General features: G+C 46.3%; 1 protein-coding gene across 1 annotated transcript; it reads right to left on the bottom strand.

The window, feature by feature from the left end:
• Positions 1-1,217: 1,217 nt before the first annotated feature.
• MMP14 (matrix metallopeptidase 14) lies at positions 1,218-24,227 on the bottom strand (the record flags this gene model as incomplete). Its single annotated transcript, XM_083377755.1, has 9 exons — positions 1,218-3,898; positions 7,422-7,537; positions 8,919-9,069; positions 10,940-11,078; positions 12,927-13,090; positions 14,560-14,721; positions 16,541-16,848; positions 17,889-18,011; positions 24,070-24,227. Coding segments are annotated over 9 exons (1,638 nt in total), but the record flags the coding sequence as incomplete, so codon positions are not given.
• Between the last annotated feature and the right edge of the window lie 2,922 nt (positions 24,228-27,149).

Below are 27,149 nucleotides of genomic sequence, written 5' to 3'. Positions count from 1 at the left end.
AAAGGAGGGAGGGAGGAAAATGGAAGAAAGGAAGGAAGAGACGAAAAAGGAATGAGAAACAGGAAGTGCACAACCTTCAAGCTTTTTGTTATTTTTAATGCCTCTATCTCAACTTTGGATCTAAGCCGTGCCAAGATTATTAGTACACAAAGTAATTTTGGCAGGAATAAGCGATCAGTTCATCTGGGGTTTTTGTTTTTGTGTGTGTGTGTGTGTGTGTGTGGAATTTGTGCAAACCCGTAAACAGCCCGCCTCTACCCAGTCGCTCCCAGTTAAACTCAAATAATCCACCCTGAGTTCAAGCCGGGAATCAGTTGTGTGAAATGGGGGGGGGGCGGGTGAGGTCGGGGTGTGTGTGTGTGTGGAAAGGCCTTGAGCTTTATCCAAACTTTAACCCCCAAATTGTAGCTTCGGATTGATCGAAGACACGTCACGCAAGACGTTCCTCTGGATAGGCCGGACTACCACACCCATCCCTCTCACCGTGGCCACACATTAAGAGGGCGCCTTGGATAGCCGTGTTTCTTGTCAATTTCGGAGGGTGGAGGCGATGCTGAAGTATTTTGAGTCTTTCCTAAAACTCTTTTCCTCTGCCATCTTTTGTGGAAAACATTTTCTCTGAATTAAATCGCAAACGGACCGCAGGTGGTTGTCCACTTACCGCCACAATCCAGCCCCAAAATTTACGTTGCTGAGTGAAACATTTGTTAAGTGACTCTGGTCCCGTTTTACGACCTTCCTGACCCCGGCCGTTAAGTGAACCACTGCAGTTGTTCAATTAGTAACACGGTTGATCGATGAATCCGGATTCACCACCACCACCACCACCATTGACTCTGGTTCTCAGAAGGTCGCAAAAGAGGATTGCGTGACCCGGGGAACACGGCGACGGTCGTAAATGCGAATCGACTGTCAAAACATTTCTGTTCCTAAGGAAGACAGAGGTTAAGTGAATTTTGCCCCGTTTTGCCACCCTTCTGGCCACCGTTATTCAGTGAATCACCGCCGTTGTTAAGTGAGTAACACCGTTGTTAAGTGAATCTGGCTTTCCACGTTGACTTTGCTTGTCAGGACGTGCCCTCCAGGACCGTCATAAGCGTGAATCAGGTGCCAAACAACCAAATTTTGATCACGTGACATGATGGGGATGCTCCAACGGTTGTGTTGAAAACGGTCTTAAGTCCCTTTTTTCAATCCCGTTGTAACTATGAACGGTAGCTAAATGAACTGTTGTTAAGACGAGGACTCACTATTTTTCCCTCCAAAGGAAAAAATAAATCACACTTTATACTACTTTTGAAAAAGAGGGGAAAATCCAGCATTTATTATTTTTCTTTAAAAAAAAGGGGGGGGTGAAATATCTTGGGGGGCTTCTTTTTTTTCATAACAACAAAAAAGTTTTTTTTTTTAAAGTAACAAAACAGTCCCAGCCTAACTTAGGCAAGGGGGGCCAAGCAAAATAAATCTTTTAAAACTTCCAGCGTTTCGAGTCCATTTCCACCCCAAAATGGTGTGGGGTTTTTTTTTTATTATTATTGCTAACATTAAAAGGAATAACAGAATGGAAACAGCCTACATTACAGGCTGCACCCATTTGACATATATATATATATATATATCGATTTGAAAGAACGGGTGTTTATTATTAATAACAAAATAATAATAAAAGTAGAACAATAAACAATATTAAACCCCCCACCCACCCACAAACAATTTGATCGTTAAACACAGTTTAATTCCGTTTGAAGACCCTTTGAAAACACTTATATAAATCACCCACCCAGTGCCCTTATTAAAAATGCTCTGAGCAAAAATGGGCAGGATGTAAGGGCACCCAGTTCCCGGCCTGCAGGATTTTAATATTGTCCTCCTATGCCTATTCTATTTCCCCAATCCCGTTAATGTGCTATTTTTAATCCCTTGGTTGTTGTTTTTTATTTATTTATTTATTTAAAAAAGGCATTTCTGTATAATAATTAAAATTACATACTTAAAAAAAAATAATCAAGACACAGGATCGTAAGGCAGTTTGAGGCAGTTCTCTGGTGCGATTCATCTCTCCTGCCCACCCCGAGTTTTGCAAAACGCTGCTTTCGGTTTCGTGTTCGCAGAATCTGGAATGGATTTTAAGGCAAGGGTCCCCACGCTTGGCCGCTTTAAGACAGTGGCCAAGGAAGGGACGCCTGTTTTAAGGGACAACTATGAACATCAGGCCAGTGTCGTCTGATGGGGAAGTTAACACTTCCAGAAGCGGCCCTGCCAACGTCTGGATTTGGCTGGTCAACCTCATCACCAGTCAGGTGCCCTCCAGATATTGAAGGACTCCATCCCAAAATTCTTGGCCAAAACAAGTTTTGAGAAATGAGTCCCAACTTGGGGTGTCCATGGGAGTGGTTAAAAAAAAATCAAGATGGCAGTCAATGGTGGCACCCATCTTGACTTTTTGGACCACCCTGGATCTCAACATCTAGATGGGACAACTGGTCTGGGCAAACATCTTCTGTAGGCCACATAATCTTGGTCCCTCCCTCCCTCCCTCTCTCAAACATGCCCCATTTTCCAATATGATCAAGGTACCAATGGTCCACTCCATTACGTCATGAGGAAAGCTCAGCTTGCCCCCTTCCCACCTGACGGTTAGGCCCTTTATGAGTCTTCGTTGCCCCTTCCCCAAGAAAAGTTGGTGTTTGGGAAAGGCCCTCCAAGCCTAGCATCCCACCCATTTTCCTCCCTGCTGTTTCTGATTGGTAGACCCCCCCATCACCGGTCAGCACACGGTTCCTCCTTCCCTCGCCGAATGGAACGAGAAGATCCTTTTCGGAACACCGTAATTCCTTTCCAGATCTATGATCTCTAGATTTGAGCTCTAGAACGCTTCACCCACCGACGGGCCAAAACCTGCAACTTCCCTACCCATTGTGATTTGGTTCGGCAACACCGATAAGATAGTGCTCCACCATTTGCCCTTGGGAGGAAGGACCAGCAAGATGGCAACCAGTTTTAGATTGAAATTCCACAACGCAGTCAGGGAGAACTAACATTATTTGCGGTATGGACTTCTGCCCACCAGTTTTGCAAGAGGGAAAGGTCATTAAGTGTGTCCTTAATGATAATCCGAGGTCAACAGATGTCACCGTGCAAGAAGGTAGCCATGAGGTTTGCCTAGCCATAACCCCTGTAGAGTAGCCTCCTCAACTTTCAGCCTCGTTGGATGAATTAAGGAGTGTGCTCCGCACACCCGCTTGCCCAGTGGGGTAAGAATGGATAATGGAAACGCCACGAGAGGGAAAGAGAAGCAGAGCGAAAGACAGGAAGGAAAGAAGGAGTAGGTCAACATGGCAGAGGACCAACATGGCCAAGGAAACCTCTTGGAGAGAGAACGTGGCTGACGGCATCAAGGAGACGAGATGGACCACAGGTTGGATGGAAAAATGGACGAAGAAGCAGGGGAGAGAGGGGCGCCGGGACAGGATGACCCAAAAGGTGGCAACAAGGGAACCAGACCCGAATTGTGACAGGCAGGTAGACAGGGAGTAAAGCAGGTGAGACCTGTCCTCCTTAGACATCATCTCAAAGGCCGGTCACACCTTGTCCAGCAGAGACCGCTGGCAATAGAGCAACCGTTTGGGTGTGCCGTAACGCTTGAAGATCAAAATGGCGACTCCGACGGCGCAGATGGTGAGGAGCAGCAAGATGGGGATCACCACCGCGGCGGCGTTGAGCCCGCCTTCCTCGGCATTGTCCACCTCAATAATGATGACTTCTTCTCCCTCGCGACGGTCGTCAGTCGTGCATCCCATCCAGTCTCGCAGCACCGACTTGGGGTACCCCGGCTCTACTTTCAGTTTCTCATTGTTAAACTTCCAGTAACGGTCACCCTTGTAGAAGTAGGTGAAGGCTATCGAGGGAAAACAAGGAAGAACAGACATGGGAGAGTAAGAACATGGTGGTACGTTAAATGAGAAATAGTGACGACCATTTTAAATATGGGATAGTGTGTGTTTTCCCTTTAAATCAGGGGTGAGGAGACTATGGCCCTTTTATGACTTGTGGAGTTCAACTCCCAGAATTCTGGAGCCAGCCATGCTGGTTCAGGAATTCTGGGAGTTGAAGTCCACAAATCAAAGGGGGCCCTAGTTCCCCACCCCTGTTCTAATCCATCTTGCTGGTTCAGGAATTCTGGGATTTGAAGTCCGCAAGTCATAAGGGGGGGGCATAGTTCCCCAACCCTGTTCTAATCCATCTTGCTGGCTGAGGAATTCTGGGAGCTGAAGTCCACAAGTCATGAGGGGGGCCATAGTTCCCCATCCCTGTTCTAATCCATCTTGCTGGTTCAGGGGCATAGTTCCCACCTCTGCTTTAAAATAAATGTCTGAAGTTATAATGACCCTGAATAATGACCATTTTTCACATTTACGACCATTGCAGCATCCCCACAGTGATGTGACCAAAATTGAGATGCTTGGCAACTGGTTCATATTTATGATGGTCGCAGCATCCCAAGGTCACGTCTTGCGACCTTCGGACAAACAAAGTCAATGGGGAAGCAATAGTCACTTAACAACCGTGTAACTAACTTAATAACTGTCGTGATTCACTTAACCACTGTGGCAAGAAAGGTTGCAAAATGAGGCAAAATTCACTTAACAACGGTCTTGCTTAGCCACAGAAATTTTGGGCTCAAGTTGTGATCATAAGTCGAGGACTACCTGTAAGCAAAATTCAGAACCCAAAATATGTGGCCAAAATAAAAGTTCCAAATTTGATATTACTGGAAAAAATATTTTTAGACGAAATGAGTTTTGACCAGGTTGAACCTAGACACTGATTTTTTTTTAAAATGCGAATTCAATTACGCTTTAAAAAAAATCACCCTGCTTGATTCTTATCAATTATTCTGAACACTAAAAGGTTTGGACACCTCATTTGCATTTCATATAAGAAATCTGCAGAGATATATTTTGGTTGAACACAAAAGGAAGAGTGGATTGTCAATGCATATTTTAAGAAATTCTGGTCCTACTTTTAAGCAAGACTTCCAAATTTGGGCGAGAAAGGAAGGCTGCTTTTTTCCAAATAAGGAAAATGATGAAGATAAACATAAGTCAGCCCATTTATGAATAATCGTTACTAATAGACGGTGAATTGTTTTATGGAAGCACACATTAACGCAACGTCGAGAGGCACCAGAAATTTTTCATCGGGGTGGAAATGACTGTTAGCCACACATCTGCGTTCCTATCGGTAAATATAAACTGGAGATGAATTAAATATGAGTTTGAGGCTCTTAAAAGCACCTTCAAAGATGTAGGCAGAACGCTTGTTTGGAAAATGTGAATTTACGGGAAGCCACTGGGTTTCGTTGCTTTAATTTAAGACCGTTCAAAGGCAAAACTGAATCCAATTTAATTGTATTTGTTGCATTTGGCTAAATCAATTTCAATTTTCATCCGGGTTCTGTTCATTTCTGGGTCCCATCACAGCAGTTAGAAACCAAATGCAACCTTGGCTTGGAAGTCGGAATGAACTCGAACGAAGGGGAGGAGAACCAGTGGAATTAAAACTTATAAAAGAAGGAAGCCGAAACATCAAGAGTTTCCTGATAATAGAGCTGTTAAAGAGAGTGGAACAGCTTGCCACATGAAATTATGGGTTCTGTTGTGATTCAGGGTCAGCCTGTGGGTTCGTCAGTTGGGTCGGATGACTCAGAGGAGGAGGAGGGGGGTGTTGAAGACCTTGCTGAGGGGGTTGAAGATCTTGCTGATGAGAGCCCTCAGCCAGGCCCCTCCCACTTGGTCACCACGGAGACCCAGCTGTGTGAGCCTGACAGCGTGGATGAAGATGACCCACAGCTGGCCCTGTTCAAGGACGCCCGAGGCAGGAGGCAGTCAATTAGGAGTAAACAGAGGAAGGCAATGGGGCTTCTCGGAAGGAGGCAGAGAGAAGCCACGCCCTGAACTCTATATAAGGGGAATATGTGGGGAGGGCTGGTTTGCTGAAGGCAACCACTTGGATAGTTCGTGTTTCTTAAAGCTCCTGTTTCTTGGTTCGTGTCTTGTTTGTTTTTGTAGCTATAAATTTGGCAGGCGTAATTCCAGGCGCCTCTTGCCGTTTGTAAAGGGGTTGTCCCTGCCTTTTCTGCAGGGCCGGTAGCAGGCTGGTACAGAACAGGTTCACCATCTCTTCAGACCGAGGCTGAACGTGGCAGCGAAACTGCACCAACCAAGGATTTCAACTAGATGATCTCTAAAGTTCCTTCTAACTCAAAGGTTCTAGAGGAAAAAAAAACTATGTTGCTGTCTTAAGGCGTTCTCCCCCAAATTATTCGGCGTCCTAACAGGAGAGGTAGCGAAGAATGACTTCTGCAATTATAAGGAGAACTATTATTGGGCCAGAAGCACCATGTGGATTAACATCTTGATTTGCCCATGAGAGTCATTGGCAAACTTTGGAGTGGACATTTTCTTGCAGTCAAACCTACCTCGCAGGGGTGTTGTAGGGATTTCTTCATGGCAGGCCAAACTGATTCTTGTGTGGTATTAAAAACCAATCTACCCCCAGCTTCAAAGCCTCAGCATTTCTCAACCTCATCGATTTTAAGATGCGTGGACTTCCACTCCCCTTGCTGGCTGGGGAATTCTGGGAGTGGAAGTCCACGCATCTTAAAAGTTGATGAGGTTGAGAAACACTGTTTTAGATCACTCAGCTGGGCCAAAAAAAAAAAACAGCATGAAGCAGCCAATCAGCCTTCCCCAAGCAGCCCTCTTGTGTTGTCCAACACATGCTCTTATCACATCTATGGACGCTCAGTCCTTCAACTCATGGTTGTTCCACAGGACCTTTTTCAAAAGGCAACTGGACTTGGTTTTTCCTTGAAGATGTTTCGCTTCTCATCCAAGAAGCTTCTTCGGTTCTGACTGAATGGTTGTTGGCACCCTTTCTGAGAGTTGTTGAGGCCACTTGGAGGTTTATCTGTGTCCTCAGGGTCATTTGAATAGTTCCACACCCATTTGCACCCTGATTCAGGTGACCTCGAGGGCACAGGTAAACCTCCAAGTGGCCTCAACGGCTCTGAGAGAGAATACTAATGACCAGATGACTGCAAAGGAATGTAAATCTTTCCAATCTCCACCATTCTGTCAGAACTGAAGACGCTTCTTTAATGAGAAGCGAAAAGTTTTCAAGGGAAAACAAAGACAGTCCAGTCGCCTTTGGAAAAAAGAGCCTTTGGGATATCCTCTTTATCACCCACCCAACATGGTGGATGGGAATTTTTTACTCTCAGCAGTAGGGGGCCTTGATCCAAAAAATAGTAGATAGTGGGAACGCTACTGACGGTAGAAAAACAGTTTCTTTTCAGCGCTCTTGTTGAGGGATCTTAATTTTCTCCGTCTCCCCCCCCCTTTTTTTTTAAATCTCACCTTCATCGTTGCCCATAAATGCACCCCGGGGGGAATCAGGAATCCCCCCCCAGACATCAATGTTCTTGGGGTAATCCGCATCAACCGATCGGCTCTCCTCATTGAAGCGATAATACCTGCATCGTGAAAAGAGAATGTTGGGATCCAGTGCAGAGAGGAAGAGTCGGAGGAAAAAGAGGCTGATTTAAGGGTGGGTGGACTAGAAGACCTCAAGGGAGCCTTTCAACTCTATGATTCTACGATGGGCACAGTGGTTACAATGCGGTACTGCAAGCTAACTCACTGCTCACTAAAGGAGTTTGTTTCTCACCCGGTCAAGGTTGACTCAGCCTTCCATCCTTCCGAGGTCGGTAAAATGAGGACCCAGATTGTTGGGGGCAATAGGCTGACTCTGTAAACCGCTTAGAGAGGGCTGTAAAGCACTGTGAAGCAGTATATAAGTCTATTGCTACTGCCCTTCCTTCCTTCCTCCCTCCCTCCCTTTTCATTTCCTTCCTTCCTTCCCTCTCAGTGGTTACAATGCAGTATTGCAGGCAAACTCTGCCCATTGCAAGCAGTTCGATTCTGACCAGCTCAAGGTGGACTCAGCCTTCCATCCTTCCGAGGTCAGTAAAATGAGGACCCAGATTGTTGGGGGCAATAGGCTGACTCTGTAAACCGCTTAGAGAGGATTGTAAAGCACTGTGAAGTGGTATATAAGTCTATTGCTACTGCCCTTCCTTCCTTCCCTCCCAGTGGTTAGAATGCAGTATTGCAGGCTAATTCTGCCGACTGCCAGGAGTTCGATTCTCACCAGGTCAAGGTTGACTCAGCCTTCCATCCTTCCGAGGTCGGTAAAATGAGGACCCAGATTGGGCGGGGGGGCAACAGGCTGAGTCCGTAAACTGCTTAGAGAGGGCTGTAAAAGCCCTGTCAAGTGGTATATAAATCCATTGCTACTGCCCTTTCTTCCTCCCTCCCTTCCTTCCTCCCTCTCTCCCTTCCTCCCTCCCTCCCAGTGGTTAGAACGCAAACTTGCAGGCTAATTCTGCCGACTGCCAGGAGTTCGATCCTGACCAAGGTTGAACTCAGCCTTTCATCCTTCTGAGGTCAATAAAATGAGGAGCTAGATTGTTGGGGGACAATATGCCGATTCTGTAAACCGCTCAGAGAGTGCTGCAAAGCACTAGGAAGTGGCATATAAGTCCAAGTGCTGTTGCTATGGGACTGTGTGGGAAATTGACCCACGCTTCAGAAAAAAATCTTCAAGCCAACTGCAGTGTCAACCATTCAATCCTTAGCGACCTTCCAACAAGCACAGTCAATGCGGAATGTGGAACTTCACAACTGCACTTAACACCTGCGCCAAGAAAGGGCGTAAAATGGGGCAAACGTTACTTCACAACTCCCTGACGTAGCAACGGGCTCCAATCAAGGACTACCAGTACTAATACACTGGGACAATCCTTTTTCCCCAGCTGAACAGGAGCGAAGATTGTAAATATTTTGCCAACTCACTTATTTCCCCGGAAAAAGTAGGTTTTTCCACTTGGCATCCAGAAAAGGGCAGCATCAATCCGGTCCGTGGGAAGTCTCCTTCCTAACTCCTTGATATGTTTGGGGTATCCCGGTTCCAAGTTGGCTTCGTTGAACACCCAATGTTTGTCTCCTGCAAGGAGAAGAACGTCAATCAGTCATGCTACTTACCTCTGCTGCTTGTTTTTTTTTTTAATACACCCAAAGCAGTTGGGCATGTCTAGTCTACTCAAAAGAAGGACTAGGAGTGACATGATAGCAGTATTTCAGCATTTCAGGGGGTCAACGTATTCTCCAAAGCACCAGAAGTCAGGACAAGAAGCAACAGATTGAAACCGCTGCAGGAGAGAAGCAACCTGGATCTAAGGAGAAACTTCCTAACAGTGATTACAATCAACCAGTGGAACAACTTGCCTCCAGAAGTTGTGGGTGCTCCAACACTGGAGGTTTTTAAGATGACATTGGAAAGCCATCTGTCTGGAATGGAATTAGGGTCTCCTGCTTGAGGGGGTTGGACTAGAAGACCTCCCAGGTCCCTTCCAACTCTGTTATTCTATTAGTCTAACAAAGAGAAGGACTGGGGGTGACATGACAGCAGTATTCCAGTTTTTGAAAGGCTGCCCTAAAGAAGAAGGGGTCAAACTATTCTCCAAAGCACCAGAGGGCAGGACAGGAAATCACAGTTGGAAACTAATCAAGGAGAGAAGCAACCTGGAATTAAGGAGAAACTTCCTGACAGTGAGGACAATCAGCCAGTGGAACTCCTTGCCCCCGGAAATCGTAGGCGCTCCATCACTGGTGGTTTTTAAGAGATTGGACAGCCATTTGTCTGGAATGGTATAGGGTGTCCCACTTCAGCAAGGGGCTGGACTAGAAGACCTCCAAGATCCCTCCCAACTCTGTTATTCTATTCTGTCCTGTTAACCCTCTGATTCATTTAACATCAGATTGAAAAAATGAATAACTGAAGCCCCGAGGCATTATGTAATTGGTGTGGCTTCATTTTTTTCACTGAAATGTACCAACCAAACCACAAAGTAAATTTGGTGTCCCTGTACACAGAGTCCTCAACTTACAACCGTTCAGCTGGTACAGAATGCAGCTGCACGAGTTCTTTTGGGGGGTCTCCCGATACTCCCATATTACACCTCTGCTCCGTGAGCTGCACTGGCTTCCAGTTGCCTTCCGGGTGAAATTCAAGGTGCTGGTGATGACATACAAAGCCCTACATGGCATGGGTCCGGATTACCTACGGGAGCACCTACTGCCAGCGTCAACGTCCCTCCGTCCTGTACGTTCCCACAGAGAGGGCCTCCTCAGGGTACCACCGGTCAGAGAATGTCGGCTGGTGACCCCCAGGGGGAGAGCATTCTCGGTGGGTGCGCCAATCCTTTGGAACCGCTTACCGGCTGAACTCCGGATGGCCCCCGACCTTCGCTCCTTCTGGTGTGATCTAAAAACTTATCTATTCGAACAAGCCGGCCTGGCATGATGGGTTTGGGTTTTAACATTATTTTAACTAACCTATAACATTGGGCAGAATCATTCAACTTTAAATCTTGTAACCTGTATTCTTATTTTTATTGCCCTGTACACCGCCCTGAGTCCTTCAGGAGAAGGGCGGTATATAAATCAAATAAATTAAATAAATAAATAAATAAATAAATTTAGTGACCGTTCGAAGTTACGATGAAACTGGAAAAAAAGTGACCGAGGACCGTTTTTCACACTTGGGAATGCCGCGAAGGTTGTTGCGTAAGTGTGAAAAATGGTCCTCGGTCGCTTTTTTTCAGCGTCGTCCCAACTTCGAGCGGTCACTAAATGAACAAGGTCACATTGAAGGCTCAGTTTGGCAAAAAAATAAAATAAAACAACAACCAGGAGACCATGTTGTAGAGAAGGAGAAAGGATTTAAATTTGTCTTTAACACTCTTTTATCATTCTGCTAGTCCTTCTTGGTCAAACGCGACGCCCTTCCAGAAGCAAAAATATAATCCACCAACCTTTGAAGAAGACGAATTTCCCGTCTTTCCTCTCGTAGGCTGTGTTGATTGAGGAAGGAAGACCAACCCAAAACTGACCGATAGGGAGAGGATATCCATCTATTACACGGTTGTTGCGTACTCGCCAAAACCATTTATCCTGAAAAAAACAACATGAAACATTATGTCGGCATCTCTTTGTTTCGTTTCAACAGTCAAATTGTGCAAATGAAAAGAACACATCGGCAGTGGGGTTTTTCCTCAGGATATTCAACTCTTAAGTGCCTTCGTGTCCAAAATTGTTAAACACAGATGGCATAGATCTGTGGCGGTACGTAGCCAACCTGGGTTGAGTCTGTAACTGTAAGAAAGGTCAGTTTGGTCTAACGGTTAAGGCACCAGGCTACAAAGCAGGAGACGGTGAGTGCTAGTTCCTCCATAGGCATGAAAGCCAGCTAGGTGACTTTGGGCCAATCACTGGGAGACGTTTTAGTCCCGCCTTAGACATGAATGCCGACGGTGTGACTTTGGGCCAATCACCGGGAGACAGAGAGTTCTAGTCTTGCCTTAGGCACGAACGCCGTCTGGGTGACTTTGGGCCAATCACTGGGAGACAGTGAGTTTTAGTCCCGCCTTAGACATGAATGCCGACTGTGTGACTTTGGGCCAATCACCGGGAGACAGAGAGTTCTAGTCTTGCCTTAGGCACAAACGCCGTCTGGGTGACTTTGGGCCAATCACTGGGAGACAGTGAGTTTTAGTCCCGCCTTAGACATGAATTCCGAATGTGTGACTTTGGGCCAATCACCAGGAGATAGAGAGTTCTAGTCTTGCCTTAGGCACGAACACCGACTGGGTGACTAGGCCAATCACTGGGAGATGGTGAGTTTTAGTCCCGCCTTAGGCATGAACGCCAATGGGGTGGCTTTGGGCCAATCACCAGGAGACAGAGCTCTGGTCTTGCCTTAGGCAGGAACGCCAACTGGGTGGCTGTGGGCCATTCACCAGGAGTTGGGGAGTTCTAGTCCCATCTTAGGCATGAAAACCAGTGTGCTTTTCCTTGGGAAATTCAACTCTGACCTTCACATCCAAAATCACTAAATATAAACAGCATAGAACAGGGATAGGTGGTTGATTGTCACACAGTGACCCAATGACATGCGGCCGTAATTGCAGGCTTACTGACAGTCGTAAGTCAAGGACTATCTGTAATTCAGATGAGGTTCAAGCAACCTTTTCTAATAAGAGAAACATGTGGTACTACCGTGTTTCCCCGAAAATAAGACCGGGTCTTATTATTATTTTTTTGCCTCCAAAAGAGGCACCAGGTCTTATTTTCTGGGTAGGCCTTACCTTACCTTCAGCAATGACAGCCCCACCCAGCTGGCCCACTTCTTCTGGGGCCGAAGTTCTGCAGCTGCATTCGGGCCTGCGTTTTGCAGTCAGGCCTTTCCAGAAGGCCTAAGCAGCCAAGTACCGAGCTATGGATTCAATCCATAGCTTGGTGCTCAGCTGCAGATCTCTTATAGAACCGAGCTACGGATTGAACCCACAGCTTGGTTCTTGGCTACAGAGGCCTTCCAGAAAGGCCTGTGACTGAGAAATGCAAGCCTGGCTGTAGAAGAGGCCTCAGAAGAAGAAGTGGGCTAGCGAGGAGGCTTGGCTGCAAGGTGAGTAGGGGCGAAGCGGGTGGGGGAGCTTCACCCACCACCCCTGCCCTGGCTTGATTTTTAGGTTTGTGCCTCGCCCCAAAATTGGGCTTATTGTTGGTGTAGGCCTTACTTTCGGAGAAACACGGCAGCAACCCATCAGTGGCTAATTACATGGAAATATGTGCTAGGTCGCTTGCAAAATATAATTTAAAAAAAAAAACCCGCAGTATTCAGGTTGCAGAATTCTGCACCATGCGGAATTACGGAAAGGGTCCAAAATCAAAAACGTGCATCTCCCACCCACCCGACACCCTTCCTCTCTGCTTGGCAACGCTAGATGCCTTCAAACATCTCACCTTAAAGACGAACATCTCGCCACGGAGTACCGCAATGGTGTCAAACCGTCCGTCGCAGATGTTGGGGCCGTAGGTTGGGTTCTTGGGGGGCCGATGAGGGTTTCGGGGTTTCGGAGTAGTGCGAGGGATCGGGGGAGGCTTGGTGGGATGGCCAACTTCAGATCCTGAAAAGAAGGAAGGAAAGGATTGGTCCGAAGCATAACCTGAATTCCAAAAACCTGAGATGGCCGATGGGCTAGAAGCTTCTCTAACTGGCTGTCCTCCCTATGGGCCATCTCCCGGGTCCACAACCCCCACTTGAGAATGACGGAGGTTGAATCCAACTCAGGATGGGTTCTAGAGTGAAGAACTCTGTTCTAGGAATTGAGAAACCCAGTTACGACTAGTCAAATCTCCCTCTAGCAAGGATTGAAAGCAAACCTTCCTATTCTGGACATTCTGGATTTGACCAAAAACCAAAAGCTATATCTGAATTCGTGTTTGAGGAAGAAGAGAGAAAAAAACCAAGGAGGATCTCGTGAAGGTTTGGTGGCAAGCTATTCTCGGGTCCATTTCCTTCTTTTTTTCCCCTATTTCATGTCTTTAATTTTTTTTTGCTTATCCTAAGCTCTGTATAGCACTGCTTACCTCCAAAAGAATACCACGATGGGCACGTGTGTATCAAACTATTCCTGACCAACTGGGTGATCTTTTTTTATTCACACCTGTCAACAGGCAAGGTACACATAATTTCTAACAGAGCCTCTAGCCAGCCCAGTGCCAGGTAATACAAATTTTTGTTTTTTTATTTCAGCCTGAGCAAAGCAAAGATGAAAAAAAAACCAACGTGGTCATCATGAATGGTGGAAGTAGACCAGCAATTATGGCCACAATTTACTTGAATCTAATCCAGATGGGAGGCACTGAAAGAAGCACGTGCCCCCCCCCACCTGGATTAGATTTAATGGTCTCCATACTTGTTACTGTTGGAAATGTCCAAAAAAAAAATGTCCCAAAGGTGCTTTTTTTTTTGTTCAGGAGGCAACTGGACTTCCTTGTTTTTCCTTTGAAGACGTTTCCCTTCTCATCGCAGAAGCTTTCTTCGGCTCTGACTGAATGGTGGAGGATGGAAGGATTTATACTCCTTGCAGACAGCTGGTCATTTGCCTTCTTTTAGAGAGTCGTTGAGGCCACCTGGATGCCACCTCTGTGTCAAAATTGAACAACCCTTTTTCAACAAAGGGGGATGGGATACGGCATCCTCTATCTCCAGTCTACCACACACAGTCCTTTCAGCAGTTCCAAGAAGGCTCCACACCCATTTACACAACTCAGGTGACCCTGAGGACGCAGACAAACCTCCAAGCGGTCTCAGTGGCTCCCTAAAAGAATGCAAATCACCAGCTGTCTGCAAGGAGTATAAATCCTCCCATCCTTCACCATCCAGTCAGAGTTGAAGAAGCTTCTTGGATGAGAAGCGAAACATTTTCGAAGGAAAAACAAGAAAGTCCAGTTGCATCTTTGGGACAACCATGACCTGGATGACTGACAATCTCCACAGAGGTCAAAGAAAATGAACGAAAAAACGAACGAAAAAAAAAATAAAATCTGATGGAGGAATCAGGAGATCACTGTGGGATTGCAAAAGTCGTACCGTAAAGTTGTTGTATGCCGCGCCGGTCATCTTCTGGCAGTTCAAAGTTCTCCGTGTCCATCCACTGGTAGAAAGGAGCCATGATGGCGGAAGGGTCATTTGAATGCTCTAACCCCAGTGCGTGACCCAACTCATGGACGGCAACCAGGAAAATGTCATTTCCTGAAAGGCAGAGGGTAGGAAATGAGCCCAGGGCCATGAACGCTGACGAAAACCCTACCTCATCCTTCAGCTGTTGCAACTTCCCTCAACCTTGGTGGAGCAGTGGGCTAATGCCTCCTTAAGTAACACCAGCTGCCTGCAATTAGTGCAGGTTCGAGTCCCACCAGGCTCAAGGTTGACTCAGCCTTCCATCCTTCCGAGGTAGGTAAAATGAGGACCCAGATTGTTGGGGGCAATTAAGCTGACTTTGTAATAATGCCGCTTGGGGGTGGTGGGCCGAAAGCCCTAATAAGGAGGCATATACATAGAATGAAGGCTATTGCTAAGCACATTGATTTGTGCTTCTTAGATTGTAAGCCGCCCTGAGTCTTCGGAGAAGGGCGGGATATAAATGGGATAAAAAAACAAAACACCTGGAGGAACGTCGGAAGAGAGAGAGATTGCTTTACAGCAGGAAATCAGGACAACGCAGCTCAACAAAACTTTGGGGACGTGGAGGATGGAGCCTCTCCTAGGGTCATCCCCAGTGTCCTGACCCCAAAGCTCACAGGGTGGGGAAAAGGGGAACTGAGAACGTGGCCGAGGAAGTCTGGAGAAGTGGAAAAGAGAAGCTACGTTCTGCTGAGTCTCGAGCGAGTGAGTAGCAGAGATGGGATTAACCACGGATGGATCACCATCTGTGAGTCATCTGCATAGTCTCTCTGGCTTCCAGGTTCCCCCAAGGGAGGAAACCACCTAGAATAGAATAGAGAGTGGAGCTGGAAGGGAACCTTGGAGGTCTTCCAGTCCAGCCCCCTGCTCAAGCAGGAGAACCTCTACCATTTCAGACAAGTGGTTGTCCAGTCTCTTCTTAAAAACCTCCAGTGACGGAAGCAACTACAACTTCCGGAGGCAAGTTAATTGTCCTCACTGTTAGGAAGTTTCTCCGTAATCCCAGGGTGCTCCTCTCCTTGGTTAGTTCCCATCCATTGCTTCTTGGCCTGCCTTCTGGTGCTTTGGAAAATAAACTGACACCCCCACCCCACCCCTCTCCTTGTGGCAGCCCCTCAAATCCTGGAAGACCGCTATCATGTCCCCAACCCCCAGTCCTTCATTTCTCCAGACCAGCCACTCTCAAATTCTGCAACCATTCTGCCTATGTTTTAGTCTCCAGGCCTTTTATCATCTTAGCTGCTCTTCTCTGCACTTTTTTTTTAAAAGTCTCAACATCTGTTTTGCAATATGGTGACCAAAGCCGGATGCAGGATTCCCGGTGTGGCCTTACTAAAGCGGTACTAATACTTCCCGTGAGGTATTAGGACCTCTTAACATCCTCCTTAACATCCGTATAGTCAAGGCTATGGTCTTCCCAGTTGCAATGTATGGCAGTGAAAGTTGGACCATAAGAAAGGCTGAGCGCCAAAGAATTGAGGCCTTTGAACTACGGTGCTGGAGAAGACTCCTGCGAGTCCCTTGGACTGCAAGGCGATCAAACTGGCCAGTCCTAGAGGAGATCAACCCTGACTGCTCTTTAGAAGGCCAGATCCTGAAGCTGAAACTCAAATACTTTGGCCACCTAATGAGAAGGAAGGACTCACTGGAGAAGAGCCTCATGCTGGGAAAGGTTGAGGGCAAGAGAAGAAAGGGATGACAGAGAACGAGGTGGCTGGATGGAGTCACTGAAGCAGTAGGCGTGAGCCTAAATGGACTCCAGAAGATGGTAGAGGACAGGAAGGCCTGGAGGAACGTTGTCCATGGAGTTGTGATGGGTCGAACAGAACTTTGCAACTAACAACAACAACATCCTCCTCAAGACTGCCCCCCCCAATTCCACCCTCACCGCTAAGGTCATCATTCCGAGAGGTCCAAGGTTCGGCCGCATCGAAGTGAGTGTCGCCACCGATGTGGGGCCCCGGGAAGTAGGCATGAGCCAGGAAGCCACCTTCGCCGTCAAACGGGGTGCTATCTCCATGGAAGCCATCGGCAAAGAAGATCATGATGTCCGCCTGTGTTTCGCGGCCGTCCCGCACAGCCGCGTAAGGCACCTCACGGAAACGCAACGGCGTGACCGACTGCCAGACACGGAAGGCCCGTCGGATAGCGGCAAAGGTGGCTTGCTCGCCAACCTTGGGTGTGTAGTTCTGGATGCTGCAATAGAGGCAAAAAATGAGGTCCTAGAGCCAGGGCTGAGTACATCCCACAGTCTTACATCCCTAACCAGGATGTACAAACTGGGTTTCCTCCACACCACAGCCATTTTGTTTCTTTAATGGAAAGACAACTTGTCTACTGCTAGGATCCTTCATAACACACAGCATTGTGTTCTCCACCCTAATGTTATCTATCTATCTCAGGACGTCAGCTGCCAGAATTGCCAACTAGCATTCCATAAATTCATAGAAAGGAAGGGTGGAAGGGGTTTTAGAGATCATCTAGTCTAACCCCCTGCTCAGGGTAGAAATTCATTCTTTTGAGGTTGTAGTTGCACCACAGCTGAAGAACCTCAGGCTAGCAAAGCTGCTTTGATGTGTTTGTTACATTAACCGACTCACTTTTTTGCCCCCAGCCTCAATTTTTCAAACGTCCCAATGCCTCCATTCTCAGCCTTATTAATTGATACTCCATCTTCTTTGGATATCTTTGATCGTCGCTTTTAACATCTCCAAAAGTTAATGAGGAAGGTACAAGAAATCTTATGGGAAAACTGAGAATCTGGACTTGTAAGATCTAGTGCAGTGTTTCAGTTTAAGATGGGTGGACTTCAACTCCCAGAATTCCCCAGACAGGAAGTCCAACCTTGGCAACTTTAAGATGGGTGGACTTCAACACCCAGAATTCCCTAGCCAGGAAGCCCAGCCTTAGCAGCTTTAAGATGGGTGGACTTCAACTCCCAGAATTCCCCATCCAGGAAATCCAACCTCAACAATTTTAAGATGGGTGGACTTCAACTCCCACAATTCGCCAGCCAGCAAGAAACACTGAATGTTTTCTATTTTAAGGCTTCTAGTCCTCATGTTTGTGCCAAAATATGTTAAAAGCCACCCTGATGTTTGGGACAGGAAAGAACTGAAATCTACGGAGCGACAAGATTTCAAATTAACTCTCATTCCATGCCCTGTTCTCTAGCTTCTTCTTCTCTTTGCCCCTTATCCAAAATTTAACAAAAATAACAGCAACTTCCAACTTACCAGAAGGTAAGATCCATTTGCTGCCACTTGAAACCCTGAATCGCGTAGCGCCGGCGCCTCACGTTGGCTTTAATTTCTGCTCCAAATTTATCTGGGACACCACAACGAGGCCTCTTCATAGCCCTAGAAGAAGAAAAAAACGCACAGAAAATTAGAAGTTTGCAAGAAGTGGATTCTTGGTTCCCGGATGCTCTTTTGCACCCTTCAGAGAAATTTCAGCTCACAACTGCTGAAAAGTAATCTATTTCCCCACTTAGAGAGGGCAGAAAGTGTGGCCGTCCCCTCCCGTTCAGAAGGGGGCAAATGGAGGCAGCATATTTGATGGCAGTACTTAGGCAATCAGGGCTGAGTTCGTGAAGGCAAGGGAGGGCAGTTTGGTCTAGTGGTTAAGGCACCAAGCTAGAAAATGGGAGACTGTGAGTTCTAGTCCCACCCTAGGCATGAAAGCCAGCTGGGTCACTTTGGGCCAATCACCAGGAGACAGTGTGTTCTAGAAGCCAGGTGGGTGACTTTGGGCCAATCACCAGGAGACGGTGAGTTCTAGTCTCACCTTAGACACAAACGCCGTTTGGGTGACTTCAGGCCAATCACCAGGAGATGGTGAGTTCTAGTCCCACCTCAGGCATGAAAGCCAGATGGGTGACTCTGGGCCAATCACCAGGAGACGGTGAGTTCTAGTCTCACCCTAGATACAAATGCCAACTGGGTAACTTCAGGCCAATCACCAGGAGACAGTGAGTTCTAGTCTCTCCTTAGATACAAATGCCAGCTGGGTGACTTTAGGCCAATCACCAGGAGACGGTGAGTTCTAGTCTCACCCTAGATACAAATGCCAACTGGGTGACTTTAGGCCAATCACCAGGAGACGGTGAGTTCTAGTCTCACCCTTAGATACAAATGCCAGCTGGGTGACTTTAGGCCAATCACCAGGAGTCGGTGAGTTCTAGTCTCACCTTAGATACAAACGCCGTCTGGGTGACCTCAGGCCAATCACCAGGAGGCGGTGAGTTCTAGTCTCACCCTAGATACAAATGCCAGCTGGGTGACTTTAGGCCAATCACCAGGAGACGGTGAGTTCTAGTCTCTCCTTAGCCATGAAAGCCAGCAGGGTGACTATGGGCCAGTCCCCCTCTCTCAACCCAACCCATCCCTTAGGAGGAATAGGAGGAAAATGAAGTGTTTGGACATGTGTTATTTGCCAAAAAAATAATAAAGGCGAGATACAGATGAATAAATAAACAGGGTCACACCCAGATGGAATTCGGGAAAGCAGCCAGGTAGATCCGTAAGACTGAAAGTCACCTGGGCAAGCTGAACAAAAACCATCTCGGAAGACCCCTCCCATTATCGGAAGCCAGGGAAAACCATCAGAGTCACGATGACTCTCGAACACAAACTCTGATTAATTCTTAACTCACCAGAAAGCTTAAGGAAGGCTTAATGGATGCTTTGGCCTAAATTAAGAAGTGGGAAGTACTCTGTATTTCCAGGGGCACAACGAAACCTGAGTTTTAGCTGCACAAATGTGACTGTCCTTCCCTAAGCCAATAATTGAGATGGTGGGCCGGGGAATAGATTTTGGGCGTGGGGGGGGGTAGGTCTGTAGTGGAGAGCAGTTTAAGATAGAAGGAGGGGAGGCGGGAGATGAGAGAAAGAGGAGGAGGAGGAAGAGGAGAAAGAAAGAAAGAAAGAAAGAAAGAAAGAAAGAAAGAAAGAAAGAAAGAAAGAAAGAAAGAAAGAAAGAAAGAAAGAAAAAAAGAAAGAAAGAAAGAAAGAAAGAAAGAAAGAAAGAAAGAAAGAAAGAAAGAAAGAAAGAAAGAAAGAAAGTGTCAATGTTTACAGAAAGAAAGAAGAAGGAAGGAAGGAAGGAAGGAAGGAAGGAAGGAAGGAAGGAAGGAAGGAAGGAAGGAAGGAAGGAAGGATGGATCACTTCCATATTGTTCCCAAGAAAAATGCATATATTTGTTCAGGAACTCAGAGCAATGGGAAAAAAATGCATAATTTATACTGGATAGATTCCATTGATCGTACACCACCCTGAAGAATTCTTGCTTTTGTTGCCGCAGCTCCTAAATCCAATTTCAGGTTTTGCCTTTCTCTGACCCTAGAATATTTTTTTTAACCTGACATGCCAGAAATTGTTAAACATAGCAACGTTCTCTATTCTTCTGAACTGTTGACTGATTCTGCATCTATTTCTAAACTGTAAAGCCTGCAGGGGACTGACACCACTCATTCCTCCTAAAGTACCATGCACGCAAATAGAACCACATAAATAATGACCTAACCATTTCTAAACAGACACACAACCACAGAGTCAAGTCCCAAATGAAGCTTTTCCAAACTACTAGCTATAAGCCTCAACCTGCAGTTCGATTCTCACAGGCTCAAGGTTGACTCAGCCTTCCATCCTCCCAAAGTCAGTAAAATGAGGACCTACATTCTGGGGGGGAGGGGGGGCGGCGGTGGGTGGCAATAGGCTGACTTTGTAAACCGCTTAGAGAGGGTTGTAAAAGCTCCGTGAAACGGTATGTAAGTCTTAAGTGCTATTGGTGGTTCTAAAGAAAAAGTGGTATATGTTATCAGCATTTGCCTGTTCTGGAAAAGACTTCAGAAAAATGGATAGATGGATAGATGGATAGATGGATAGATAGATAGATAGATAGATAGATAGATAGATAGATAGATAGATAGATAGATAGATAGATAGATAGATAGATAGAAGATAGATAGATAGATAGATAGATAGATAGATAGATAGATAGATAGATAGATAGACAGACAGACAGACAGACAGACAGACAGACAGACATGGATGGATGGATGGATGGATGGATGGATGGATGGATGGATGGATGATAGATATATGACAGAAACAGAAAAATGAAGACAGCTAGAGAGAGATGAAAAGTAATAGATAGCAAATGTAGGGGATGGATGGATGGACAGAAAAATGGAAATAGACAAAGAGGAAAATAGAGATAAAGGTGGAGATAGATAAGCAAAATGGAGATAGATAGATAGATAGATAGATAGATAGATAGATAGATAGACAGACAGACAGACAGACAGACAGACAGACAAAAATGAAGATAGCTAGAGACAAAAAACAGAGAACGAGGTGGCTGGATGGAGTCCCTGAAGCAGGAGGTGTGAGCTTAAATGGACTCCAGAAGATGGTAGAGGACAAGAAGGCCTGGAGGAACATTGTCCATGGGGTCGCGATGGGTCGGACACGACTTCGCAGCTAACAACAACAACAACAACAGAGACAAAAAGATAGCAAAATGTAGATGATTGACAGAAAAATGGAAATAGATACAGATATCAAAATAGAGATAGATAACCAAACTGGAAAGATAAATTAGATGATAGATAGATAGATAGATAGATAGATAGATAGATAGATAGATAGATAGATAGATAGATAGATAGACAGACAGACAGACAGACAGACAGACAGACAGACAGACAGATACTGAGAGAGATGGACAGCAAAATGGAGAGAGAGACTGAGAAAGAACACACAAAATGGAGATATAGATAAGATATTTGCATTTGTCGGAACCATGACACAGACAGACAAAACAGCCATACTGGATAAAACCTAACCCATTATTCACAGTCAACTTAACTTGTCTGGGTGTTGAAGCTCAGACATCTTTAAATTGCTAAGAGTGAAAATCATGACCTAACGCTAAAGAAGAATTCTTCCTCTTCATCCCAGATGTTCCTTCTTTTATTTATTTATTGTCTGAGTAACAAAATGGCCACTGACCCAACGGCCTACAGCAAGGAAGTTTTCCCTCCTGTCCAAAAGGGACCGAATGACTTTTAGTTAGGTCCAAAAAAAATCCCGGCGACGGTCACCCCTTCGGCCCGCCCCAGCGCAGTGTTGACTAATCTCAAGCCATCATCTCCTGTCTGAAGCTGCTCCCAGATTTATTTCCAATCCCCCCCTGCTTTGCCCCTTTGCCAAGTTCTTGTGGTATGGAGTCCCACTGGTCAACTCTAACCTCACCAGACACTAGTTGCTTTGTAGGCTTGCCAAGGGCCACCCCAACACAGGATGCCCTGTAGCCACGCTGCCCACTCGCCAAGGCTGGGGCTTCGCATCTGGTTCCCCTCCATCGACACACAACCACAGCCCTGTTCTTCCCTCCCACCAAGTGACATCATCCGAGGTGGTTTCATAACGTCTCCTGCTGACTGCCAGCCTTGTGGCAAGCCTTAGAGAACTTCTTAGAAAAAAGCCAATTTCTGGGTTTTCATGCCCCAGTTTTTCCAGCAAGGGCCTTCCTCTAGATCGGATCTAAGCCACAATGGATCCCTTGCTCTTCCGATTCACATGGATTCCCGAAGGTTGTTCTCTGGGGCCTCCAGTAAAACAAAAGTCGGCCATCTTAACTCATTCCTGAGGGGGTGCTTGATGCTCTCTGAGCTTGGTGGTTTTCTTGCAGACGTTTCATGACCCAAACTAGGGAACGTCATTAATGCTAGTTAACAAGCTAGGGAACATCATCAGGAGCACTGATGTTCCCTAGTTTGGGTCATGAGACATCTGCAAGAAAACCACCAAGCTCGGAGAGCACCAAGGACCCCATGCTCTTCTTCTTCCTCCTCTTCTCCGCAAACCCCACTCCCTTCTAGCACTGATGATGTTCCCTAGTTGGGTCATGAAACATCTGCAAGAAAGCAGCCAAGTTTAGAGGGTACCAAAGATCCCACAGTCGTCGTCCTCCTCCTCCTCCTCCTCCTCCTCTCCACAAAACCCATTCCCGTCTAGCAGTGATGATATTCCCTAGTTGGGTTATGAAATCTCTGCAAGAAGGCAACCAAGCTCAGAGAACTCCAAGGATCCCACAGTCCTCCCCAACCTTCCCATCTCCATCTCTCTCCTCCTCCTCCTCCTCCTCCTTCTCAACCTTTCCCAACATTAGGCTCTTCTCCAGTGAGTCCTTCCTTCTCATTAGGTGGCCAAAGGATTTGAGTTTCAGCTTCAGGATCTGGCCTTCTAAAGAGCAGTCAGGGTTGATCATCATCATCATCATCATCAGAAGAAGAAGAAGAAGAAGAAGAAGTTGGAAGGGACCTTGGAGGTCATCTAGTCCCACCCCCTGCTAAGGCAGGAAACCCTATACCATTTCAGACAAATGGCTGTCCAGTCTCTTCTTAAAAACTTCCAGTGTTGGAGCATTCACCACCTCTGGAGGCAGGTTGTTCCACTGGTTAGTTGTTCTAACTGTCAGGAAGTTTCTCCTTAGTTCTAGGTTGCTTCTCTCCTTGACTAGTTTCCATCCGTTGCTTCTTGTCCTGCTTTCAGGTGCTTTTGGAGAATAGCTTGGCTCCCTCTTCTTTGTGGCAGCCCCTGAGATATTGGAACACTGCTATCATGTCCCCCCTCACCCTTCTCTTCATTAAACTACACATACCCAATTCCAGCAACCGTTCCCTATATGTTTTAGCCTCCAGTCCCCCAATCATCTTTGTTGCTCTTCTCTGTACTCTTTCTAGAGTGTCGACATCTTTTTTACATCGTGGTAACCAAAACTGGATGCAGTATTCCAGGTGTGGCCTTACCAAGGCATTGTAAAGTGGTATCTCCTCTAGGACTGACCGGTTTGATCACCTGGCAGTCCAAGGGACTCGCAGGAGTCTTCTCCAGCACCAGAGTTCAAAGGCCTCAATTCTTTGGCACTCAGCCTTTGTTATGGTCCAACTTTCATTGCCATACATTGCAACTGGGAAGACTATAGCCTTGACTAAGCTACAAATAATTCTCCTTTATTGGTAACTCATTCTTGGTCACCTGACTTAAAAGTCAATGCCCTTAAGTTGCCAGTTGCAATGGGGGGGGGCGTTTTGACAATCCCAAAGATGCTTTTCTCTCTCTACCGAACACACAGAGGAAAATAATTAGCATCCAGTAAGAGGGAAAGATAAATATCCTGATTTTGGTCAAGGCCTACAGCCACATCTACAAGATCATGCAATTTGGGGGGTCTTCCCTTCTCCTGCACACACACACACACCGTAGGCAAGCTATCATTAACAATATCCCAATTCATTGGGATTTGTTTTGTTTTCTTTCCAGAGTTCAAAAAATAAATTCTGTAAGAAGAGCAGCTGGTGAAAGGTGAATGACTTTGCCGCTGCAGGAGAGAAAAACAAGGTCACTCACTTCATAGTCTCCGCGTCGGCTGAGCCCGTCACCCGAAGTCCGTAGAAGCGTTGCATGGCAGCAATTGCGTTTGACACCGACTGGGGAGAACGCTGGGTGTGGGTGCGAAGGTTGCCCGGGGGCAAATACCCATATTGCTGCAGCCAGGCCTGGTGGGAAAAGGAAAAACAGGTGCATGAAAAAATTCACACTCAAAGCCAATCAAAGAGCAGACTCAAGGATATCGAAATTGAGTACTGTAGAAGCAAATTTAGTTAAGTCCTTGATTTAGGACTGGCTGCTTAGCGACCATTTCAAGTTACGACGGACCGTGGGAAAGCTACTTACGAACTGGATTTGAGGTTCAGAGTTTTAATGGATTTTAATGGTTCTACACACACACACACACACACACACACCCCTTCCAGCAGTCACGTGACCATATTTTGAGTTCCTGGCAAATGTCCCACAGTTACGGCCATTTGCAGTGTGTGACCCAGTCGCCCAACCTGTCATTTAGGACATTTTGCAAAAAAAAACCACCAAAAAACAAAAAACCCACCCCTGCATAGCCAATAATCAGTACCATCACAAATAAAGGGTCATAAAATTGGTCAGTGTCACCTGGGGGTCCGCTAAATGGCTGTCATGATGTATGACCCAAATTGTAGATTCAATTATGGTCGTAAATCGGGAACTACTTGCGGACAAACCAAAATTATTTTGTAGTGCAAGGGCCAGATTAGAAAAGCAGGACTTCATTTAGCTCTCCAGCTACAAAAGGTGTCACCTCTTAAAAAGGTAAAGGTAAAGGTAAACCTCTTAACCCCTCTTTAATCAGTGAATGACCCCAAATTAAGTTTACTCTGATAAGGAACTTCTACAAAGAACTGAAATTCTTTTTCTCTTTTTCTTTCTTTCTCTTTTTTCTTTCTTTCCTTTCTCTCTTTTCTTTTTTTCTTCTTTATTGGCCAAGTGTGATTGGACGCACAAGGAAGTCGTACTAGGACAGTAAATAAAAAGGTAAAGGTAAAGGTTCTCCTGCACATGCGTGCTAGTCGTTTCCGACTCTAGGGGCTGGTGCTCATCTCTGTTTCAAAGCCGAAGAGCCAGCGTTTGTCTGAGGACGTCTCCGTGGTCACGTGGCCGGCATGACTAGACGCCAAAGGCGCACGGAACGCTGTTACCTTCCCACCGGAGTGGTCCCTATTTTTCTACTTGCATTTTTACGTGCTTTTGAACTGCTAGGTGGGCAGAAGCTGGGACGAGTAACAGGCACTCACTCTGTTACGCGGCACTCGGGATTCGACCCACCAAACTGCCGACCATCTGGTCGACAAGCTCAGGGTCCTAACCCACTGAGCCACCGCGTCCCTTAGGATAGTAAATAAAACAGTGTAAATCGTAAGATACCAGCCACAAAGTTATAGTCATAATAGATTAGGAGATAGGCAATAGGAAAAAATGAGAAGAATAATAGTAATACAGCCTTACTAGATAGTTTGACAGTGTTGTGGGAATTAGTTGTTTAGCAGAGTGACGGCCTGGGGAAAAAAACCTGTCCTTGTGTCTAGTTGTTTTGGCGTGCAATGCCCTATAGCAGGGATAGGCAACCTTGGCTCTTTTATGACTCGTGGACTTCAACTCCCAGAATTCCTGAGCCAGCATGGGGGAACTATGGCCCCTTCATGACTTATAGACTTCAACTCCCAGAATTCCTGAGCCAGCATGGGGGAACTATGGCCCCTTCATGACTTATAGACTTCAACTCCCAGAATTCCTGAGCCAGCATGGGGGAACTATGGCCCCTTCATGACTTATAGACTTCAACTCCCAGAATTCCTGAGCCAGCATGGGGGAAGTATGGCCCCTTCATGACTTATAGACTTCAACTTCCAGAATTCCTGAGCCAGCATGGGGGAACTATGGCCCCTTCATGACTTATAGACTCCAACTCCCAGAATTCCTGAGCCAGCATGGGGGAACTATGGCCCCTTCATGACTTATAGACTTCAACTCCCAGAATTCCTGAGCCAGCATGGGGGAACTATGGGCCCTTCATGACTAGTGGACTTCAACTCCCATGCTGGCTTGGAAGCCTCTCTCTCTTTCCCCTCAGCATGGCTGGCTCAGGAATTCTGGGAGATGAAGTCCAGGAGTCATAAAAGAGCCAAGGTTGCCTACCCTTGCATAGTGTTGTTTTTGAGGGGGAAAGTTGAAACAGGTTATGTCCAGGATGTGAGGGGTTTGTAGATATATTTTCATGGCCCTCTTTCTGTGTACAGGTCCTCGATGGAATTATTTAAAATTATTTAAATCTTTCTCTCCCGCCCCTGGATCATTTCTGCCTAGGCTTCGGTCTTGTTTTAATCTAGATCCTATTTCTTCAGGATGGAAGTCCTGAGACTAATTCGTGTGCCATTAAAATAATGACCACAACGATAGAATTGTGCAAAGACTGGGCAGCTACGTGCCGCATAAAGCTCCGTTATGGAGAGTTATACTTATGTCTGTTTAAAGAAGTGAGCTTGCTTGCTTGTTTGTCATTGTGCTTTAGATTGTAAGCCGCCCTGAGTCTTCGGAGAAGGGCGGGATATAAATGGGATTTAAGAAAAATAGAAATCTCAAGGAGTTGCTTTCGAGATTCCCACTCCTCAAACCTATGACCACCATTAGAATCAGAATCAAAATAGAGCCGGAAGAGACCTTGGAGGTCTTCTAGTCCAGCCCCCCCGCTCAAGCAGGAGAACCTATACCATCTCAGACAAGTGACTGTCCCGTCTCTTCTTAAAGACCTCCAATGATGGAGCACCCACAACTTCTGGTGGCAAGCTGTTCCACTGGTTAATTGTCCTCGCTGTTAAGGAAGTTTCTCCTTAATTCCAGGCTGCTTCTCTCCTTGATTAGTTTCCATCCATTGGAAACTAATTAGAAATACTTTCTTTGGCCACGTGTGATTAGACACCCCAAAAATTTGTCTCCGGTGCGGACACACTGAACCCAAAATTTCCATTGCTAAGCAAGACATCTGTTGAGTCAGCTTTGCCCCATTTTATGGCATGGGGAGGGGGGGGGGAAGACAAACTATCTTTGTGTCTAGT

Source organism: Vipera ursinii (assembly GCF_947247035.1).
Source record: "Vipera ursinii genome assembly, chromosome: Z".
Lineage (NCBI taxonomy): Eukaryota > Metazoa > Chordata > Lepidosauria > Squamata > Viperidae > Vipera > Vipera ursinii.
Note: the sequence above shows the minus strand (reverse complement) of the source record. Positions and strands in the feature narration are given on the sequence as shown.